The 21,082-nt window shown below is 35.6% G+C and overlaps 1 protein-coding gene across 1 annotated transcript; it reads right to left on the minus strand.

Annotated features, from left to right (window-relative positions):
* Positions 1-534: 534 nt before the first annotated feature.
* On the minus strand, positions 535-18,399 carry LOC110459112. Its single transcript, XM_021511210.1, has 3 exons — positions 17,103-18,399; positions 1,622-1,734; positions 535-1,120 (listed from the first exon to the last, which is right to left on the minus strand). Exons 1-3 carry the CDS (start codon positions 17,152-17,154, stop codon positions 839-841), a joined length of 447 nt encoding a protein of 148 aa, XP_021366885.1. The 5' UTR covers positions 17,155-18,399; the 3' UTR covers positions 535-838.
* Between the last annotated feature and the right edge of the window lie 2,683 nt (positions 18,400-21,082).

Consider the following 21,082-nt stretch of genomic DNA (forward strand, 5'->3'; position numbering starts at 1 on the left):
AGTATGTATACCTATATATACATATTCCAGAGATGTGTTTCTGTTACCAGTTAATCTAACATACAAAGGTGTATCTATTAAGGATCCATGTCCCACTGCACTGTGGGTTTTTTGTTTATTCAGTAACCTCCCATTCATTTCGTTTTGGATAAATGTGTAGCACAGTTGTCAGGTAGAGTTAACCAGGTAGAGCGACAGTATAACAATATGAAGTCCAGGGCTCGAGTCCCGGTCTAGCCCCGGTCCAGTCCCGGTGTAGCCCCGCTAAAGTGTTACATTTAGAACAATGTTGCGGATCATATTTGATTTATTTCACCTTCATCCTTTTTTTCATAAAAGAATTGAGTTATTAAAGCAAAGTCATCCGAAAAATATACAGTTTCCAATACATAGTGACAGTTTTAACAGTGAAACGGGGAGCCTTAAAATGCGGAATGTGCTGACAGAAATTGACCCTACCCCGAGGTAATTATTTTGAAAGAACAACAACCACGTGAGGACAACATTCATAAACAAAACATGTTTAATCAACGCAAATATTTACACATAAGTTCGAAATGAATATATATATATATGTATTTATGGATGTTGGATAATGATATTGAACAGTGCAAACGATATTAACAAGTGAGATACATTCTATTAACAAATAAACATTATATCATACAAATCATACGACTGTTTTAAGGGTAGTGGTATTATACGAATATCAGACGGTTTCATTTGAAGTGTGTTTTACGTCTTTTTTTCCCAAAAATGTCTATAAAGACAAATAAATCATAAATTATATCTGACGGTTCCATTTACTAGTGTGTATGAAAAATAAACATATAAGTGACTATGATGATAGGTCTAATACGTACAAGATTAAACTAACAATCGACAAAGTGCCAACTAACACCCGGACTTGAAGCTGGTGAAGGTTTCCGGAATTGCAATAGTTTTGGTCGTTACAACACGTCCGAAGCGAACATCCGTTGACCATGTACAGGCGATCATCCTTCGTGCACTTCGCGAAGTCTTTCTCCGTCACAGGTTTACATTCGCCGGAAGAACACGTACGAATTATCGAGTCGAAGACTGTTTTTGTTAAGTTGTAGTACATCTTGTACCGGACTTTCTACAAAAATATGAAAAATAATAATCACTGACACTGATGGCTAAGAAATAACTGAGATAGGAGTGCCCGACATGCCATATATATATTTAAGGTATGCATGGCAAACCAGAAAAAAAGTAATTCCTCATCATTTCTTTAGAAAGATAAAGTATTTCCGAGTAATTGTTTGTTTCGAATTGCGAATAAATTGAACAAGGGGCCATTATTATGTATACAGATAAGCAAGAAACCTATTTTAGTACACGACACTCAGTCATCCGTACTCAGATAAAAAAAAAAATGGCCATTGCAGATGATACAGCGTATATGCTATAGACCTATAGACGACATACCTACTAGGGAACTAACAAACACTGTTTATAGGCAACAACACTATTTGGTTTTATTCATTTTTTGAAACAAAATCAATAGCGCGCATTCATTTTGATATCGCCATTATTCGACCAATCAGAAATTGGCAGCCTGTTTCAAAAACGCATCAACAGATGCGTCATCACCTACCATACAAGATGCATCCTCCCCACACGTGGTTTTCCTGGCTCTATAGTTGATTTCGGGGTTTCCCTCACAGTCGTCAGAGATGCACTTCCAGCACTCCAGGCTATGTACCCTTACTGTGGGGAGAAACGTGTACGGAATTAGAAAACGATTACTCAAATACAGTATACTCGTATTCGGCCAAAAAAGAAAATGCATTCATATTAAATGGCTAATCGGATAAATCATACAAGACTGTTAACAGGAAAGACACAAATGAATTTCTTTACATCTTTCGCCCGCACTTTTGATTTGTGTCATAGATGACATCTATAAAACAGATTTACATTTATCAGCGTTGACTAGAGGGGTTGGAATCTGATTAATCTAACAGAGTTGATTATGTAAAGCTTTCAATCCATCTGTGGTCTCCAAATGAAAACAAAAAAAACAAAATCAAAGCGTTTTCAGTTTCAGTGTTACAAGTAAAACAGAAGAAAAAGAATAAATCAACAACGTTAACACAAACAAGCTTGTCAAGAACTCGCCAAATCGCGAGAGACAAAAAATCTAAGCATATCCTTTGCCTTTATGATGCTACAGGGAAGTATTAAAGTAACAACAACAAATGGGTCTTTTATCATATAAGCCACTTAAATCTTATAATGTTTTTAATACATCATGAGTGATACCTATAACGTCATCCTTATGCAGGGTTTAGATGAATGTATTATGATTGTTTTAGAAGAGCCCCGATCCGATTTAATCATCGCATGAATGCCGAACTTTAACAAAGTTTATAAAAAACACACATAAATCTTGGCCTTGTAGTTCTCACCGCCGTCAAGGTTATTTTGCTGACACATATGGATATATACTGTACACTGGAACTTATACTAGTCATACAAAGTGTAAAAGGAGTTTTTAATTTTATTAAACAATATATAGTTGTAATTCTTTACGCAACGAAACCCGTCAAATCATGTGTGAATGGAATTTCTATACTGCCAACTCAGTCATCATTTATACATGTATAACTCGCAAAGAACCCTAAGGTAGAACAGACAAGAATGATCATAGCTAAAAACATTCATGATTCAAGGTTTCGTATCACGCAGAATATGAAAAGAGGAATCCTGACAGCTCTTCTCTTATTTCCATATTGTGTATTGTCTCGTCCCAAATCAATCTTCAAACCACTTTAAGTTTCCGAAGAACATCCACATGCATCTGTCTGTCCAATATTGCCTGATGTGGGAACAAATCGAGGAAGGCATGCTGATTTCGGAACAAATCGAGGTAGGCATGCTGAATACAGCAACACATCAAGCCTCTGGAAAGCATCATTAAGTCAAATTAGGCCTTGTTTAACAACATTACCACTACTGGGAACGTGTGTAAAGTCACATCCTTGTGCTGTTACTGTAGCCACGTCTTGATTTGAGAAAGCCTTCCATGATAAAAACAGTATTATCTGAAACAGTGGTTGTCGATAACGATTTGTTACAAATAAGACTGTAACTTCTCCCGAGGTATGGACTGAAACATACAATTGTTTCTCAACACGTGGATATGGACGTGTCTGTTCTAACGGAGCCGCATCCCGCGTGGAATATTTATGGTACCAAGCCATGAATGGTTGTGACAATAGGAATAAAGTGCATTAATAACATGTTGGCACGATTTGGCCGTGAACATCAAATATCGCGAAATCGCCATCTCGAAGATTTAAGATTCACTCAAGGGAATTAAATGCGTATATGATTGCTTTTAAGTTTTCTAAAACGACCTTTCAAATAAAAGGGTTGCACGTTTATTGCGAACAAAAATATCAGTACTACCTGAATGACATGGCGATAGGAAATATTGGAAATGTGAATGATGTTTGAACGATTAACGTAACACACAAGTGATCGCACCTTTTAAAATTTGTTAATAGGTACGGTGTGCCGAAGTTAAATTACACAGAATCATACAGCTGATTCGTCCTTCTAGGACCCATCGGTGATGCCTGTGGCCAAAAAAGGTTGGAAGCGATCTTGCCTCTATGTAATTATTCGTGGGGAATTCACGTTTCACTCATTTTCAAAATCAAAGGGTTCTTAAAATTTGGTAAAAGAGACACTGTGCCAATAAAATTAATTATACTCATCATACGGCTGTTTAGGTCTTCTAGGTCTCATTGGTGAAGCTAGGGGCCAAAAAGTAGGAAATCAGAAAAATTCTTTGTGCACCACCTTGCAGTTGATACAAACGGACTAGCCAGATCATTTGAAAACAATTGAATTGCAGCATTACGGTTAAATTGACCGGCTTTGAAACGCGATTCGCTGCTGTGTAGTAAACAGATATCAGTCTATCGATTGGTCAGTATATCTATACTTGAAACCAATCAAACAGCAAACCGCTTTCCATCGATTTTGTCACGACATATTGATAAGGTATAGTCGATATCACAGGGGCAAGGCACAGACCAACCCTATATACGAATATAGGGGGTGGAGGTTGGTCTGTGCCTTGCCTCTGTGATGAAGGTATATGAATCGCGAGTGGAACCATTCGTTTTTGAAATGCGTTCCACTCAGCGTGTACGTTTGTGTTTGGTATGAATCATTGTTCGCGCGAAACTTGATCGATGCTTAACACGAATTAACCCAAGAAGAAAAATCTTACAAAATTTCGAGATAAGAGGACTAAAATTGATTGTATATATTACTGAAAACTACAGCAGATAAAACAGAACACTTCCATGACATATTATTATCAGAGAAAAACCTCATTTACAAGCGTTAGTGACCTCCGTTAGTGATGCTACACGTTATCACACAAACAGAAACTCTATGGCTTAACTGTCAGGAAGCCAACTTATCGGCACATAGATGAATGTCAGAGTTTCATTAATAGGACTGAGTTATGTATAATTATATTATGTCCACTTCCTTTTTTGGCTCGTGTAAAAGCTCTTTATATGTAATACCGAACACGTGTAGAGATATGAATATCAAATACATCTTGTTTATGGAATCGTGATCGTTTCCTGTGCATATTTCACTACTATCGTTAAAAGAAAGATTCAAAAACTGGCAGACCACAAATGGGGAAAACACTTTCAGTGTATGATTGACAAAGCTTCAAAAATATCAGACAGTAGGGTAGCAACCACAAAAGGCGATAGACGCACCATCAACACTATATATAATGTCAGTACGGTAAAATAGAGACAATATTGTAGATAAAGCAACAAGAACAAAATCAAAATTAATTTAGAAGACAAACCGTAACCTAACAAAGCATGAGGGAGGAAGAGTAACAAGAACTGGAAAACAAAAGGCATCGTGAAAGACACATTTACAAGAATGTAAAAGACAATATTATAGACACAGCAACAAGAACATCAAAGATAATATAGTAGACACAGCAACAAGAACATCAAAGATAATATAGTAGACACAGCAACAAGAACATCGAAGATAATATAGTAGATACAGCAACAAGAACATCAAAGATAATATAGCAGACACAGCAACAAGGACATCAAAGATAATATAGTAGACACATCAACAAGAACATCAAAGATAATATAGAAGACACAGCAACAAGAACATCAAAGATAATATAGTACACACAGCGACAAGAACATCAAAGATAATATAGTAGACACAGCAACAAGACCATCAAAGATAATATAGTAGACACAGCAACAAGAACCTCAAAGATAATATAGTAGACACAGCAACAAGAACAACAAAGATAATATAGTAGACACAGCAACAAGAACAACAAAGATAATATAGTAGACACAGCAACAAGAACCTCAAAGATAATATAGTAGACACAGCAACAAGAACAACAAAGATAATATAGTAGACACAGCAACAAGAACAACAAAGATAATATAGTAGACACAGCAACAAGAACAACAAAGATAATATAGTAGACACAGCAACAAGAACAACAAAGATAATATAGTAGACACAGCAACAAGAACCTCAAAGATAATATAGTAGACACAGCAACAAGAACAACAAAGATAATATAGTAGACACAGCAACAAGAACAACAAAGATAATATAGTAGACACAGCAACAAGAACAACAAAGATAATATAGTAGACACAGCAACAAGAACAACAAAGATAATATAGTAGACACAGCAACAAGAACATCAAAGATTATATAGTAGACACATCAACAAGAACATCAAAGATAATAAAGTAGACACAGCAACAAGAACATCAAAGATAATATAGCAGACACATCAACAAGAACATCAAAGATAATATAGTACACACAGCAACAAGAACATCAAAGACAATATAGTAGACACAGCAACAAGGACATCAAAGATAATATAGTAGACACAGCAACAAGAACATCAAAGACAATATAGGAGACACAGCAACAAGAACATCAAAGATAATATAGCAGACACATCAACAAGAACATCAAAGATAATATAGTACACACAGCGACAAGAACATCAAAGATAATATAGTAGACACAGCAACAAGAACAACAAAGATAATATAGTAGACACAGCAACAAGAACATCAAAGGTAATATAGTAGACACAGCAACAAGAACATCAAAGATTATATAGTAGACACATCAACAAGAACATCAAAGACAATATAGTAGACACAGCAACAAGGACATCAAAGATAATATAGTAGACACAGCAACAAGACCATCAAAGATAATATAGTAGACACAGCAACAAGACCATCAAAGATAATATAGTAGACACAGCAACAAGAACATCAAAGACAATATAGGAGACACAGCAACAAGAACATCAAAGATAATATAGTACACACAACAACAAGAACATCAAAGATAATATAGTAGACACAGCAACAAGAACATCGAGGCAATGTGGGAGACTGAGTAACAGGGACATGAAAGACAATATGGAAGATGCCTCAACAAAACCAACAAAGTCAATATGGGCAAAAAAACATAGTAAACATCAGATAATATGGCAGACATTGGGACAAGAACGAAAAAGTAACAAAGATTATAAGGCAGTTTTAGCTACAAAACACAAGTAAGTATAGTAACCGCAGTAAAAGAAGAATCAAACAATGTAATTGCTATATCTATGAAAGGTGAATAATTTTACTTCTCGAAATTTTTTATCAGGTTTTTATTAGTGAATACCCATTATGAATGGTAAGTATGTATAGAACATTTGAGTCTTTTTTCCGCAATTTTACGTGGAAATTATTATCTCGCGAAGCTAGAGATTAAAAGTGGATGTCTATACATATACTTGTCGCGTTTACCATCTGAAGATGCTGCTCTTCTTTTCCTTAAAGATAGCATTTTACATGACCCTATTCTAATAGACAAAAGAAACCCCGTATCACCTTTCCAATTATCGATACCGAGGATTTCAGAGGCTCTAATGTAGGACAGAAGCCATTACTCGCAGAACATCCGAGGCAATGGCAAATTTAGATGGCATGTAATCCGTACAAACCATATAAACAGATCAAAGCCCCGGATGTCATCCACCTATTATATATTATAAAATGGTTCGTACGACGAGCTATGCCTACCCGAACATTATACACAACAGTGCTCTAAATTATTAAACCAATTTAACCTTCCCCTTCACGACAGAAACCTTGATATATGGGTATCGTTTTTTTCAATTTGTCTTGGTAACTATGAGAACCTGACACCTAACAAAGTACAGTATTTTGTTAAGACATGGATTTACACCGGAATTGATTATCATCACAAAGATATATACGGGACTTATTATTACATGAAACTTAATCAGGGAATGTTTACTTTGGTTTTTTATTATTGATCTACAAACAATATTTTCAATAAGGTGTGTCAATTATAACGTCATAATATTTGTGTCATCATATTTCTAGTGATGATATGGATTATTATTACATCAATATTGATTTGATATATTGTAGTTTGTTCAATACAACGTATTACAAATAAGGCCTTTTGTATATACAATGATATAGGCAAGATAGTATCCACTAACGGAAAGAATACGTCCTAAAGGAGAAAATTACGATCTCTAGTTTTAAAATGCAACAACCCCTCTAATACGTTTACATATATAATGGTACGACAGTTCTTTCGATGATCAACAATAAATGCATCCACGAATTATAGAACCAAAAATAGAATATACACATACAAAAATACATTTTGTTTTTAGCTATTTTTGTATCATTAATTACCAAGAAGCAATATACACTCAATACACTCTAGACATGTTAAATGGTATTCTTGTCTTTTTTAACGTAAAGGCTTTGGAGGGAATTTTTGCTTTTTTTTTTTAGCTTTTGTGACTCATGTAATGGCAAATGGTTATAACAAATGAATGGCACCAGCTTTCTAAAATATATGGGGAATTGAATACATTGTACGTGTCTATATAACTATAAGCGTAATTTACAACGGACATAAACTTCATTTAACAGAATTTACCTAGAGACCCCCGTCTCTATCCGAGTAACTCTTTTAACTATTAAACATTCAGTCGACAGTTACATCATGCTGATCACGGAATACTAAAATCCCATGCGACCAGGTTACGTCATAGAATTCGTTCTCATATATTCTGATATAAAATTTGGCTACTTGATAAAAGAAGCTTATTGCTTACAATCATGTATGTTACACATAACACTGAGACGTGACGGGCAGCGTCTTACAAGAAAAGAAGTTTCTCTGATGAAAGTTCGAATGAGGTGAATGAATAAACTATATTACCCGGTAAATAGTCATGGTTCATACCCTATTGCATAATACATCTTAATTATAAACGTTGCTACTCTTATTGATATACAATTACACAATTAAGGGTATATAAAAAAAGAACCAAATTACTATTGAAAAACAAACTTTTTTCACTTTTTTTTCAATGTCTGAAATCATTCTTATGTGTTGTTAAATAGCAGTTCTTATTTTATTTAGGAACTGTTGTTATTTTTGATTTAGCGATATTTACATATTTACATTTACATATTAAACATACAAAAATATTTTCAGTGAAAACTGTAAATGTAAAACATCTATTTTGACTGGCGAATCTAATGTCATGCACTGGCTCATTTATTTATTTCATGAAATTTGGGTAACATTTTATCATGTTGTTCTCCGATTTGACTCTTGGAAGCGCTTAAAAATATATAAAGTGTCAATGGTGTTATTTTTTGAATCAACATTAAAACCACAAATTCCATTAAAACAATACCAAACAACGGACCTATATAACGGTATAAGACAGAAGTATGAGATATCGATGTACGATAGCATTTGAATATAACTAGTCGATCCAAAGAATCTTTGTTAAAATCGATGAAAAATGACCAGCTTAATTCGTCTAATTTGTCAAAAAAAAACTTTTTCCACAAATAAGAAAAATAGCGATCAGGAGCTTGGATTTTAAACTCACGTAAATTCAGCATATGAATAATATGAAATACTGCAAGAATTGCACCATAGCACAAGTATTACAGCTACGCGTTATATAGATTGGATGGGATGATGCCAGACATTTTGCAACATACCATAAACAACAGTTATTTAAGGATGTAGCTCATGCCTGTCATCGGTGCCAGTTCTGTATCCCATCTTTGTTGCTACATTACTAATAGAAGTCATTGTACTTCATATTAGTTTATTATTCATCTCGTCTTCAAAAATTGTGAACTAAAATCGTCACAATTTCTATGTATCATTAATAAAATGACCTTTAACAACATTTTAATCTTAGTTGTTTTTTGTGATGTTAAATAGTGCAACAAAACAAGCTTCAGTCTCTGAACATTACTTATCTAAGCTGACATATAGAACAATGACTGCAGCGTCAACACACAAGGACAAACAATCGCAACAAACGAAGAAACGAAAAGAAAGTGACCGGTGCGTAATTTTTTTTTTTAATGCACGTTGAGCATACAGGAAAAATCCACGGAGACATAGCAAGATGTTTCAGAAAATGTTTTATATGAAATACCTGAAACGCATTTTTATCACGTTGGATGCATCCTAGCGTAGTTATCAATAGCGTCCATAAGATACTGAAATTTCGTTTCAAAATAACAATGATAATTTTTGATATTCTCAGTTTTTAAAGCATTGTCTTCACTGATTAAGTGATTCTCTATCCTTGTTAGTCTTCGATTGACAATGCACACTGTAATACTGTAAAAGATGAAACTCTTGCGTGTGAAAATGTATACGTTGCGACTCTCTAAACTAATCGCGTTGTGAAAATATTCGCGTCGCAAATGGAAACGTCCACTGTTACTGTACTGTAGGCATCGACAGTAACCAGATTGCACCTTAAAAGATCACACTTGGGAGGGCATACTTTAAAGTTGATAAATTGTGTTGGACACTTGTATGTGTACCATCACAGTAACCAGACAAAAACTCCATCACACAGCTATAAAATCCTACTGTTAACCATTAGTGACGTGAATCATTCTGGGTTAACAATAACAGTGTTTTATCGCTTAGTGCTTTCCCGGTAGAAATGGTCATGTTTTTTTACGATCCAGTTGTGTTGTTATCACAAGATTACATCGACAGAAAGATAATCTTCATCGGATGGTTTTACCTTTTCTGAAGGTGAATGAATGCAGTTAAACATTATTCCTGAACAAAAAAAAACAACATATTGTGGAAATATTTCACCAGTTAAATAAAACTCCCAGTGTTTTATTCTCTGATATTATAAATGTTTAAGACTACTTGTGGATCAATTATAAATAATGCACTTTATCCAACTAATACATTTTTCGTAATATTTATTTCACTTATTCAATTAATTGAAAAAGTACCAGGTGTGATCTTGAATGAACATATTACTGTTTTAACACACTAAGGCCAGGAAATAGGCTCGTCCAGTAAAAAAACCCAAAGCAACAGTATCAATAAATAAATGAAAGAAAACGAAACATGTGGCATGCCTAAAGACTATCGGGGTTCTATTTTGAAGCAGCGTACCAGAACGCATTGAAATTGATTCTCGATATCATACTGTTTGTATGCTATATATTACTTTCTGATGCATCACAAGAAATGAATGTCAATAATGCATTAAAATACCGAAAGTCAGCGGGAAACCATACTTAAAGAGAAAAGCAGTGTGTAAATATCTCAATTTAATACTAATCATCGTATGTTCTTGTGTTATTGGGAAATGTGGCACGAGGGTGAAAAATACTGTTAACATAAATCAATCAGGCCGGCATGGCATCTCTTCGAGTTAATTATTTTTATATCATTTCCAATCCCGAGTTATATATTCCACGTGTTTTGATTACATTTTTTATAACCAATCAGTAGCGTGTCCTACTATCAAATCTATATACTCGCTTCATTATTTTGGCCTAGTATTCTAAAACACGCACACGACACATTGACAAACGTTTTTAATGATGTGTTTTGTTTCGGGGACAAACGTTGGTGTTGACGTTCTTGTAGTTAATTGGTATCATAACAAGTGTATATTTCTTATTATCGAGATGAATGTTTATTGCTTCACATCCCCTTAGAAACATTATGAATATGATGTTCATTTGCTTTGTTGTTGATAAACATACTGTTTATATTTTACTTAAAGATAAACTGACTTTGGTCAACTCCGCAATATGACTCATTGGATAATACTATTATATAAACATATAATGCATACATTTTACTGTATAAAAAAAGAGTACGGAAGTGTCAACAGTAAATCGCAACTAAATCGATAACCGAAAGGAAAGTGTACGTGGAGACCCTTACAAATGGACAAAAATAATAAGACCAGGTGTTCCGGAAGGGTACGCGTCTTCTGTTTCATCGACGACTCCCGAAATGTAAATAAAGGTCAAAGTTAAATAATGTCATGTCCTCTTAGAAATGTATATGTATAAAACCATAATATGAAGAAAAAAAAGAATATCATGGAGACTAGAAAAACAAGATTAAGTATTCCGGAAAGGTGAGTGTATTCAATTATTCAGCAGTTCATCAACTAAACGTTGTGAATTTGACACACTATTTTTTTTTTGACAACGTAGGTAATTATTCAACATAGTTTACACAATCTATATAAGATTAACTCGGTTATCAATAAATATAGATAGAATTTCGAGAACGTGTTCTGTTATCCTAAATGGAGCTCCGACCTCATTTCATGTAGTATTATCTAGCAGCAGGAGGTTTACATCAAAGTTCAGTTGTCCATTGTGAACGTCCTAGAGATCTCTTTACACTGTACATCGACTATATAGCTAAGGAGTTATAGATAAAGTAAGCTATTGGCATGTCGTCCTGTCACAGGGACCTCTGTCAGCTTGCAAGACAAAGTCAAAAGTAATAATTTCCTGCTCTAGAAGTACAATACGATCTGAAACTGAAACCAGAGTCATGATTTTAGAAATAATGAAATTTTCCCCAGACAAAAGTAACAATATTTCAAAAAGAAACGAAATACCTCATTTAAAAAAAAAACGATGTTATTTTTATAAAGCTGATGTGAACTCCTGAATTAGATCATTAGTCTGTTTGCACAGATCAAATACATCCTGGTCGGTAGGTTTGTCGGCATTATGTTTTAGGCCAGTATATCATGTTTCGGAAGTGCTAAAAGCAGTGTACTTCTAAACTAAAGTAAATCTCGTTTAATTGATCTGACTTCCAATATTCGCCTTAAGGTTAGACAGGAGATATATACCTATCTAGTGTAAAATATAATATATATAAATATACAAACTATATTCAATGTTTGTAACATTTATGTTTGTTTACAACGTTAAGAAACTAATTGCTGTACTTATAGGTTTTCACACAAACAAACCATTCGATATCAGATTAAATAAAAACAATTCTTTTATGACTTTATAGTGTCACTCTGGCAGATACCAGGGCGATTCTATAAATTCTGTCTCTTGTGAATCACATGCATAATGTATATAGTTTGACCTTTCTATTGCAATCTTCGAAGTATTCCCCTTTGCAAAAATGCGCTTTAGCAATCGCGCTATCTATGACGTAAACGGTGCCCGGTAGTATCACCTTCGTATACAGGCGAGACACTGGCAGATTGCATTATTCAGAGCACTCCTACAGGCGCATCGTTTCCCGAAGAGCATTTTCCTGAGTGAAGGAAACAGGAAGAAGTCACAAGGACTTAGATCTGGTGTATAGGGTGGGTGGTCATTCTGTAATACTTCCTCTTGCTTCTATGCCTGTACACCTGTACAATATTGCTTTTGTGGGATGAGGCATGGTCGTGAATTAGCTGAATGTCACTCAACCCTGTACTTGAACGCTTTTTCATGTGAAATCTTTTGACAGGCTTCAGTACTTCGTCCCTGTAAAACTTGGCAATGATAGTTTTCCCTTTCTCTCGAGGTATCTAAATAACAGACCCACTAGAATTAAAAAAGAATGGCATGCGAAACTTTCTTGGCGTCTTTAATAATTCATTCTGGCTTTGCTTGATTTGTCGACACACATTGCTCGTTATTACTGCACCTCTGGTGTTCAAGGGAATAGACCCATGTCCTATCCCCTGTAAGGAAATCAGATAGCTTTCTGGAGTCGCAATTAGCCTTTTAATATAGCTTTTAGCACATTTTAAACGACTAGCATTTATTCTGATGCCAGCAAATTAGGTGTTCATCAGGCACAAGCTTATTTAATTCCAAGCACTTGGTCAGAATGTGATATATACTGCTTTCTGAAATGCCAACAATATGACTTATCTCAGACACATTATAACGACTATCATCCTTTATTATTGCTTTTACAGCAGCAATGTTCTTCTTTGATGCTGCAATATCTGGCCTGTCAACTTTACCATTCTTGAATTTGTTCACCCACCTAAAACAGTTCTCAATGTGACGTCAGAGTTGCCTTTTATTCTGCACAACTCTGCATGCATCTGTTTTAACGACACACCGTGCTTTAATAAAGGAGCGTATTTCAGATTTAGTCTCAACCTTCATTTTAGCATTTACACGTAGCCACAAGTCACGAGTGCATACCAATAAACAATGAATAACCTGTTCAATTCTTCTCAGATGATTTCGAAATTGTGCACGTAACTTGTTCTTATTTGAAGTCGCCAAGGAGCTAAACTTTTCTATTGCTAGTTCGCACGGGAACTGTGTGGTAACAGAATCGATTAAATGGCTTTCGTATTTATATTACAAATTTGACCAATTGAATGCAATTTGGACATGAAAAGTATTAATAGATATCGATACACTAACCAGGTTCATTTAATACATTATTCACTTCATTCATGAAGCATTGACGTTATATTACGCTCATTAGTTGGTCTGTCACAACCATGGGTCTCACTTGAGGACGTGAGATAATAATAATAAAGGCTTTATTTTTTCTTGATAACATATTGAGCATGAAGCTCATCTTACATGATTATCAAGAAACAATGGATGATAAAATGTACAATATTTACAGCTAGATTACTTGGAAATGATCTTTATTTACATGGTTGGTGTCTACAATGAGGCAGAAGACGCTTACCCTTCCGGGACATCTTGTATCATACTTGTGTTTATTTTCAAGTCTGTACATACACAACTTTCCTTTGTCCATATCTTGGCTTAATATTGAGTTCGAATAAGGGATTGTCAGCACATATCAGAACATCATTATGTAAGACAAAATGGTGAACGAAAATAACAATAAGTTGTATTGAAACGTCTTTAGTACATGCAAAAAGACATCAATAACGAAATGGGAGAGTCCCTACAACGCTATCTATAATTACTTACATAGTTTGTAAAACCCACCCCCTCTTTATTTAGCCATTGCTCCTTCAACAGTCTTACCGTATTAATGGCCCATGTCACACAGGCGTGATCGATAAGGATGCGAATGGGGATTCCTGCCGTTATTTCAAAAAGGTTGAGTCGTCAATGAATTACTGACTCTGTCACATACCAGGACGATTTTGACATTAGCAATGTGTGCGATTCACAGTGGTATAACAAGGACTAAGGTTTGTGTTTTGTTTACATTTTGTAATTATTAATCATTGTATATATGGAAAGGAAGGTGGTCCCAAGAAAGGTACAAGTTGCAGTGCTAGTTTATATCATATTACATTATATTGTGTTATATTACATTTTATTATATTATGAATTACTTCCGACTTATGTTGTCCATGGCTAATATGATATCCATAAAGTAATGATTAACTTTGGTGACAATATACAATATTAGAATATTAAACTGTTGTCTTCACTTTATTATAAATGACTGATGACCTACATTTGTAATAAACTGCTGCCTTACCTATAACAAGGTACATATGTTTGGTTTACATGAGTGTAGTGCGTGCGTGTGTGTTTTGGGAGGCTGCGATATGTTCGTGTTTGTCTCCTTGTGATAGCGCGCAACTGATTCCGATTTTGTAGTGCTACCTCACTGAAACAAACTGCCGAAGACACCCAGCAGGATACCCCACCCGGTCACATTATACTGACAACGGGCGAACCAGTCGTCCCACTCTTAAATTGCCGAGCGTTAAGCAGGAGTAGAAACTACCACTTTTACAGATTCTGGTATGTCTCGGCCAGGAGACAGAGCTCAAAGCCTTCCTCACAGGGGCGAACGCTCAACTAAAGGCCAAAAGTGAGGCATTGTCAAGGGGGACATTAGGAAGAAGAAAGTTTGTTTAGAAAGAAGAGAAAAGATAAGATCCCAAATTTAGTGGCATTATACGATCATGCAATGGGGGCAGCAGGTACAATTCTTACGCCCTACCTGCAGAGACAGGTACACATGTATACTTGAAATTAACTGTTGTGATATTATTGTAATTAAGGAGTTTTTCTCACCTCACATTCTGTTTCAGAAGTAAATAAGACCAATTTTGATTTCCACTGTTTTGGCCCCTATTATCTCCGAGGAGCCATAGAAGGGCGATACATCTGTATCTGTATCTATTACCAAATGTTATAGGTGTAATCACATGTGTGTCCTGCGTTCATCCTTACAAGAAACAAAAGTCGATGACGCATAAAAAATAATTAATAAAAACTGATGACGTAACAACCATGTCTTACCTAGGGTAAGTATGACAGCCCAAATGATCACATATCCATTACTTATATCTTACCTATGGTCTGTATGACAGCCCAAAGGATCACATATCCATTACTTATAGTTTACCTATGGTCTGTATTAAAGCCCAAAGGATCACATATCCATTACTTATATTTTACCTAGGGTCTGTATTAAAGCCCAAAGGATCACATATCCATTACTTATATCTTACCTGTGGTCAGTATTACAGCCCAAAGGATCACACATCCATTACTTATATCTTACCTATGGTCATTATACAAGCCCACAGGATCACATATCAATTACTTATATCTTACCTATGGTCTGTATTAAAGCCCAAAGGATCACATATCCATTACTTATATCTCACATGTGGTCAGTATTACAGCCCAAAGGATCACATATCCATTACTTATATCTTACCTATGGTCATTATACAAGCCCACAGGATCACATATCCATTACTTATATCTTACCTGTGGTCAGTATTACAGCCCACAGGATCACATATTCATTACTTATATCTTACCTATAGTAAGTATTACAGCCCAAAGGATCACATATCCATTACTTATATCTTACCTATGGTCATTATACAAGCCCACAGGATCACATATCCATTACTTATATCTTAACTATGGTCAGTATACAAGCCCACAGGATCACATATCCATTACTTATATCTTACCTGTGGTCTGTATTAAAGCCCAAGGGATCACATATCCATGACTTACATCTTACCTGTTGTCAGTAAACAAACCCACATGATCACATATCCATTACTTATATCTTACGTGTGGTCAGTATAACAGCCCACATGATCACATACTCATTACTTATATCTTACCTATGGTCATTATACAAGCCCACAGGATCACATATCCATTACTTATATCTTACCCGTGGTCAGTATTACAACCCAAATGATCACATATCCATTACTTATATCTTACCTATGGTCATTATACAAGCCCACAGGATCACATATCCATTACTTATATCTTAACTATGGTCTGTATTACAGCCCAAGGGATCACATATCCATTAATTATATCTTACCTGTGGTCAGTATTACAGCCCACATGATCACATATCCATTACTTATATCTTAACTATGGTCTGTATTAAAGCCCAAAGGATCACATATCCATTACTTATATATTACCTGTGGTCTGTATTAAAGCCCAAGGGATCACATATCCATTACTTATATCTTACCTGTGGTCTGTATTAAAGCCCAAGGGATCACATATCCATTACTTATATCTTACCTGTTGTCAGTAAACAAACCCACATGATCACATATCCATTACTTATATCTTACGTGTGGTCAGTATTACAGCCCACAGGATCACATATTCATTACTTATATCTTACCTATAGTAAGTATTACAGCCCGAAGGATCACATATCTATTACGTATATCTTACCTATTGTCAGTATTAAAACCCACAGGATCACATATCCATTAAGAGATGTCATGCTCCACTACGGCTTCCTACGTCATGGTCAGCCTCAGTGTCAGATGATGATGTAGTTTCTCCAACCACAGTTTATCGTCACATATCCCTGCTATACCTCATACATACCGAAATATATGGGATACGTATAGCCTTGGAATTTATTTTCTGTCGCACGGAAAGTCTATTTTAGTATTATTATAAACACACCAGCTTCACTTCAATACTCCAATTGATAATTACCACGCCTTACCACACGTTAACGGTTTCCTGTGTAAATACGCCGCTATAAACAGTTGTCGTTTTGACGTAATTCCGTTGTGATTTCTTCAATGTTTGGTTGATTAGATTGAAATGAATTTGTTTATAAATTAAGAACGAGTTTGAGACATGAAACACATGTTTCCTCACCATACGGTTCGTTTTCCACGCGCACTGGTCTGTGTGAATAGCCAATTCAGATCGAAAGCAAGACTTAATTTACGTATACAGTATCTTATTATTATAGACTGCTTGTCCTCTGTGGTGCTTGCATTGTTACCGAAACAATAATGTTTACACTTAGTAATAGTTAACTCATATTAAGTCAAATAAACATGATATATCGAAACGAACTTATTTATAAATGAATTATAAATCGATACAGTTGCATTGAAAACGAAGATCAGCCACAGAGCTTCTTGTCAACTTGGCGTGCTTACACTTATAACTTTATAATCCACACCATGCCAAACAAACAGTATACACTTGATATATCGAAATGTCCTTCTTCATACACGAATTATAAATCGATACAGTTGAATGGCGAATGAAGATCAAAGAGTCACAGCGCTTCTTGTCAACTTGTTGTGTTGATAGTTTCTTTAGTACTGACACATATTTTTCATAATCCTCCCCACGAATGACTGAAATCAGTTGTTGGCATGTAACAAATTCAACGAATTTCCAAATGATGTCACGTTGAACACGGTAAAGTTAAGATATAAAATGTCCTGCTAATAAGACACATCGTAGAGGGTATAAGGACTCGTATAGGAGCCGCGGTGGTGAGTGTCTGAATGTAGTGCCGGGTGTATTGTACCAGACCTACCGAGTTACTGATCCGTTATCTATTGGTCACAACACACACAGCTTCTCACAGAATATGTCGGTCCCGAGGAGTCGGACAATACTCAGCCCGTGATTTACATATGACATTATTGTTGGCCTTTACTATCAGGCCGGTAGATTTCCATTGATGGTAGTTAATTAAGGAAGAATAGAACCAGCTAAATGTGACTCATTTATTTGAAGACAACGACGGTCAGAAAATCATAGCAAATCGGTATTGTTCGCTTCGAAGTTGATGTTATCTTACCGCTCCCGACATAGATTTGTTAGCTTGACGTATGTAGGTGACAAACTGATATGTTTATACTCTGCACCACTCTGACTCTGCACTATGCAAATTAATGGTGCTTCCTGTGAACATAACGTGGAAGGATTTTTTCAACAAGTTATTGGAAGTGCTATAATGTATACTGATGGATCAGTGTCAGTATCTCTCTTCTAATCAACGAGATGCCTGACCGATGCGTAAATGACAGGAGCGTCAAGTTGACGATGCTTATGCTATATAAATAGCATGCTTTGTATTCCGATTAAAACCATACGATGTTCCCGGTGTGCAGACAGGCCTGTTACATATATATATATATTGCCTCTTTGTAAACATTGTAGGTTTTCAGTTTTACGTTTTAATAGTTCTCTGCGTGTGGTTAACATTTCCTTTGTTTTGATGAAAGAACTTTTTATCCGACCGACATTTTTGTAATTGTCTGCACAACTAATGTATTATAGGGATACGTAAAACAAACCGCACCTTGTCTGTATGCTAAATACATTCACTCATTCACAATTTCTGTCAAGACGATCGGATAATAAAAAATATAGGAGATTTTCATGATTTCACGATATGTCAGCTTTAATTTTACATTACGTTTGGTTATATTACAATACAAACATCTTGTTTTATTGGATAAACCACTATCATGTTCGCTTATTTTGAATATATCGATTTTTTATTGCAGTATAAACATTGAAAATTGCATTATCTTTGATGTGAAGTACCAACTGATCGAATCATTGAAGCCGGGGGTACATTCGATACGCCTGGTACGGAATTATCTTATCTCCATCAAAATCGCCAAATGAAATTAAATAATTTCATGTCGCTAGTTGTGTTACGTAATTACTTTTAAAGGAAATAAAAGCCCGTATATTTTTTTTTTTTTTTAATTTTTTTTTTTTTTTAATTGGTCACCTGAAATACGATGAGTTTAAGTTTATTGTTACTTTAAGTCATCCGACTTATCAGTTACAACATATATACAGCACAATACAATTTACACTCATGCAAACATAATATGTCTAGGTATTAAATGTATACATTATACAGACCCGCCTATTAAATTACATTTGAGGTGTTTCAACCCTGCTAATTAAATTACCAAAACTATTGATCGTAGTGCCTTTAAATTAAGATTGATATCTATTAAGTTTCATTCAATACATTATTTATAGTAGTACGTAATAATTTAAATATCATCAAAGGAGCATCTAGTTGCACATTGAGACACTAACACAAACGGTCACCCATGACCTACACGTTTGACTGTTCGGGACACCTCGTAAAGTAGAAACAGTATACAGAGTATCCGTGTCCTATTTTTGGCAGATTTTATAATAATGCAATAGAAACGCGTCACGAATAAAAAAAAACAACATGCTTATTGCGCAAAAAATCTTGAGAATACAGAAACGCATTCAGTAACGTGACTTATCTACCAAAAGCTAACAATGAGGTTATATGTTTTAGGTAATAGACATTCTACAGCGTGCAATAGACAACAGTCAAATATAAACCACAGCCATTAGACGTGTACAAGAATTATAAAACAACTTTTACTTGAACACAGTACTCAGATTATTTAAAGTATCTACCGGAAGCTGAACAGTGCGACAATAAATATCAAAATGATAAATACACTGCAACATGCAAAAAACAACACTTAATCAGATGATAAAATTAATAACTAAAACGCTAACATGATAATTTAAAAAAACAAAAGAAACAATAACTTAGAATGCACCTAAACCAAATAAAAACAGACAGTCACTCTCGTAAAACTAGATGTTCAAAGGGAGTGTTTCATTTCACCAAATGTGGCACTCGTCATGATGTCTCCTGTCACCAAATGTGGCACCCGTCATGATGTATCCTGTCGCCGCAAGTGGAACCCGTCATGATGCCTATTGTCACCAAATGTGGCACTCGTCGTGATGTCTCCTGTCACTTCACATGGCACCCGTCATCATGTATCCTGTCACCACATGTGGCACTCGTCATGATGTCTCTTGTCACCAAATGTGGCACTCGTCATGATGTCTCCTGTCACCAAATGTGGTACCCATCATGATGTCTCCTGTCACTTCACATGGCACCCGTCATAATGTATCCTGTCACCACATGTGGAACCCGTCATGATGCCTCTTGTCACCAAATGTGGAACCTGTCATGATGTCTCGTGTCACTACATGTGGCATCCGTCATGATGTCTCCTATCACTACATGTAGCATCCGTCAAAATGTACCCTGTCACCACATGTGGAACCCGTCATGATGTCTACTATCACTGCATGTGGCATCCGTCATGATGTATCCTGTCACCACATGTGGCATCCGTCATGATGTATCCTGTCACTAAATGTGGCATCCGTCATAATGTATCCTGTCACCACATGTGTAACCCGTCATGATGCCTCTTGTCACCAAATTTGGAACCCGTCATGATGTCTCCTGTCACTATATGTGGCATCCGTCATGATGTCTCCTATCACTACATGTGGCATCCGTCAAAATGTACCCTGTCACCACATGTGGAACCCGTCATGATGTCTACTATCACTAC

This window comes from Mizuhopecten yessoensis, unplaced genomic scaffold, assembly GCF_002113885.1.
Source record: "Mizuhopecten yessoensis strain PY_sf001 unplaced genomic scaffold, ASM211388v2 scaffold1313, whole genome shotgun sequence".
Taxonomy (NCBI): Eukaryota; Metazoa; Mollusca; class Bivalvia; order Pectinida; family Pectinidae; genus Mizuhopecten; species Mizuhopecten yessoensis.

What these genes read in the sequence shown, in the direction of transcription:
- LOC110459112 (XM_021511210.1), bottom strand. Translation starts at nt 17,154, where the DNA reads ATGACATCTCTTAATGGATATGTGATCCTGTGGGTTTTAATACTGACA. An exon ending in GGTTTTAATACTGACAATAG is followed by an intron (nt 1,735 to 17,102) that starts GTAAGATATACG and finishes TTCTCCCCACAG; the next exon opens with TAAGGGTACATAGCCTGGAG. An exon ending in GGGAGGATGCATCTTGTATG is followed by an intron (nt 1,121 to 1,621) that starts GTAGGTGATGAC and finishes ATATTTTTGTAG; the next exon opens with AAAGTCCGGTACAAGATGTA.